This window comes from Geospiza fortis, unplaced genomic scaffold (genome assembly GCF_000277835.1).
Source record: "Geospiza fortis unplaced genomic scaffold, GeoFor_1.0 scaffold172, whole genome shotgun sequence".
In the NCBI taxonomy this organism is placed as follows: Eukaryota; Metazoa; Chordata; class Aves; order Passeriformes; family Thraupidae; genus Geospiza; species Geospiza fortis.
In genome coordinates this window covers 14,639-16,006 of record NW_005054309.1, presented here as the reverse complement: position 1 = coordinate 16,006, position 1,368 = coordinate 14,639, and the positions used below count along the sequence as shown (strand labels likewise).

General features: G+C 55.6%; 1 protein-coding gene across 1 annotated transcript in view; it reads right to left on the bottom strand.

Moving 5' to 3' along the window:
* XXYLT1 (xyloside xylosyltransferase 1) overlaps positions 1-995 on the bottom strand; it is a 30,838-nt gene extending 29,843 nt beyond the window's left edge. Inside the window, exons 1-2 of the mRNA XM_005419086.2 lie at positions 981-995; positions 173-242 (exon numbers count right to left, since the gene is read on the bottom strand). Of these exons, the coding sequence (XP_005419143.1) occupies positions 173-242; positions 981-995 (85 nt within the window). The remainder of the gene's footprint in view (positions 1-172; positions 243-980) is intronic.
* Positions 996-1,368: the final 373 nt, after the last annotated feature.

Here is a 1,368-nt window from a genome sequence, read left to right as displayed (position 1 = left end):
GAGGGAGGAGTGGGGCACCCTCAGAGGGTGCCCCAGCACCGAGCCCTGAGCTCCTGAGCAGCAGCACTGACCCCGCCCTGCCCTGCCCTGCCCTGCCGGGAGGGTCCAGCGCCTAAGCTGTTCCTACACCCCCACTCCCACCACCCGCACCCCACAGCCCCTCTGCCCTCACTCTGCACACTGGCTTCGGGCTGCAGCCGGCTGCTTCCATCTCCAGGAGACTTTGAAAGTGTTGAATCCACCTAGGGAGAGAGGAAAAGCTGCCCACAACCTCTCCCAGAGGTTACAATCCATGTCTGACTCTGGGCTTCACTCTAACAGAGAACTCAACTGATCTCAGCTTTGCTAGGATGGGAGGCGAGGGCTGCTCCAAAAGCTGGGCCTGAATCAGTTCCTCATGAAGAAAAGGTAAAGTTCAGGGTGTTTTATCAGTCTGGCCTTAGTGGCTCCAGCTGCCCCCTGAGCACTCTACCAAGCCTGTGCTAGGAAAACAGCATAAGAACCAGGAGAGTGTTCTGCACACACCAGGAGGAGCAGGAAATGAGAGGTCTCAGGATAGAGATGGGGTACTGCTGGAGCTAGCTGAGCATCAGCTTCAACATTTTAGCAGGAGCACCAGAAGTCCAAGCTAGGCATAAGTTTCCCACTGGTAAAGAACAGGAATGGGATGGGCTACAACAAGAATAAAGAGGTGCTGTCACCTGCTGGCATTCCAGAAACTGGCACAGGATTATTACGAGGCTGCACGCTTGAGAAGCAGAACAGCCTCTGCTCTGTACCTAAAAGCAGAGAAATGGACTGGTCCAAAACACACTGGCAACCACAGGCTAGGCAGTGAAACCAGGGTACATCAGGCTCTGCCAGGAAAGAGAGAAGCAGCTGTCCCACTGAGCAGATCTCAGTGAGACCTCACCTGAGGCCTCCAGATCATGCTGCCTGCTTACAGCCAGGAGAGCAGTTCTGGTGCCAGACATACTCACCAAGCCACGAGCCATGTTTCACTGTGACTCCACAGGCACCTACAGACAGGGCCCAATCCACAACAGACAAATCACTTCACGCCTCCAACTCCAGCTGCTCTGGAGAAATGAGGCTGGCCAGGGTGCCTGCTGAGAAGTCTCAGAGGAACAGATGGCAGTAAGGCAGCACCCACACAAAGGGGTCACTGCAAGGGATGCGCACACAGAATGGCCTGGGGGTCCTCCCACTCCAGGAGACATAATACCAAAAAGTGGGTTGGCCACCACATCAGCACTGCCCCATCATGGGGCAGTCAGTCCATCCTGCTGTGGAGTACAAGAATCCTCCTGAGGGAGCTGTGCACACCCTCCAAACAGCCAAACACTGCTGCACAGTGTGGGTCTCCCA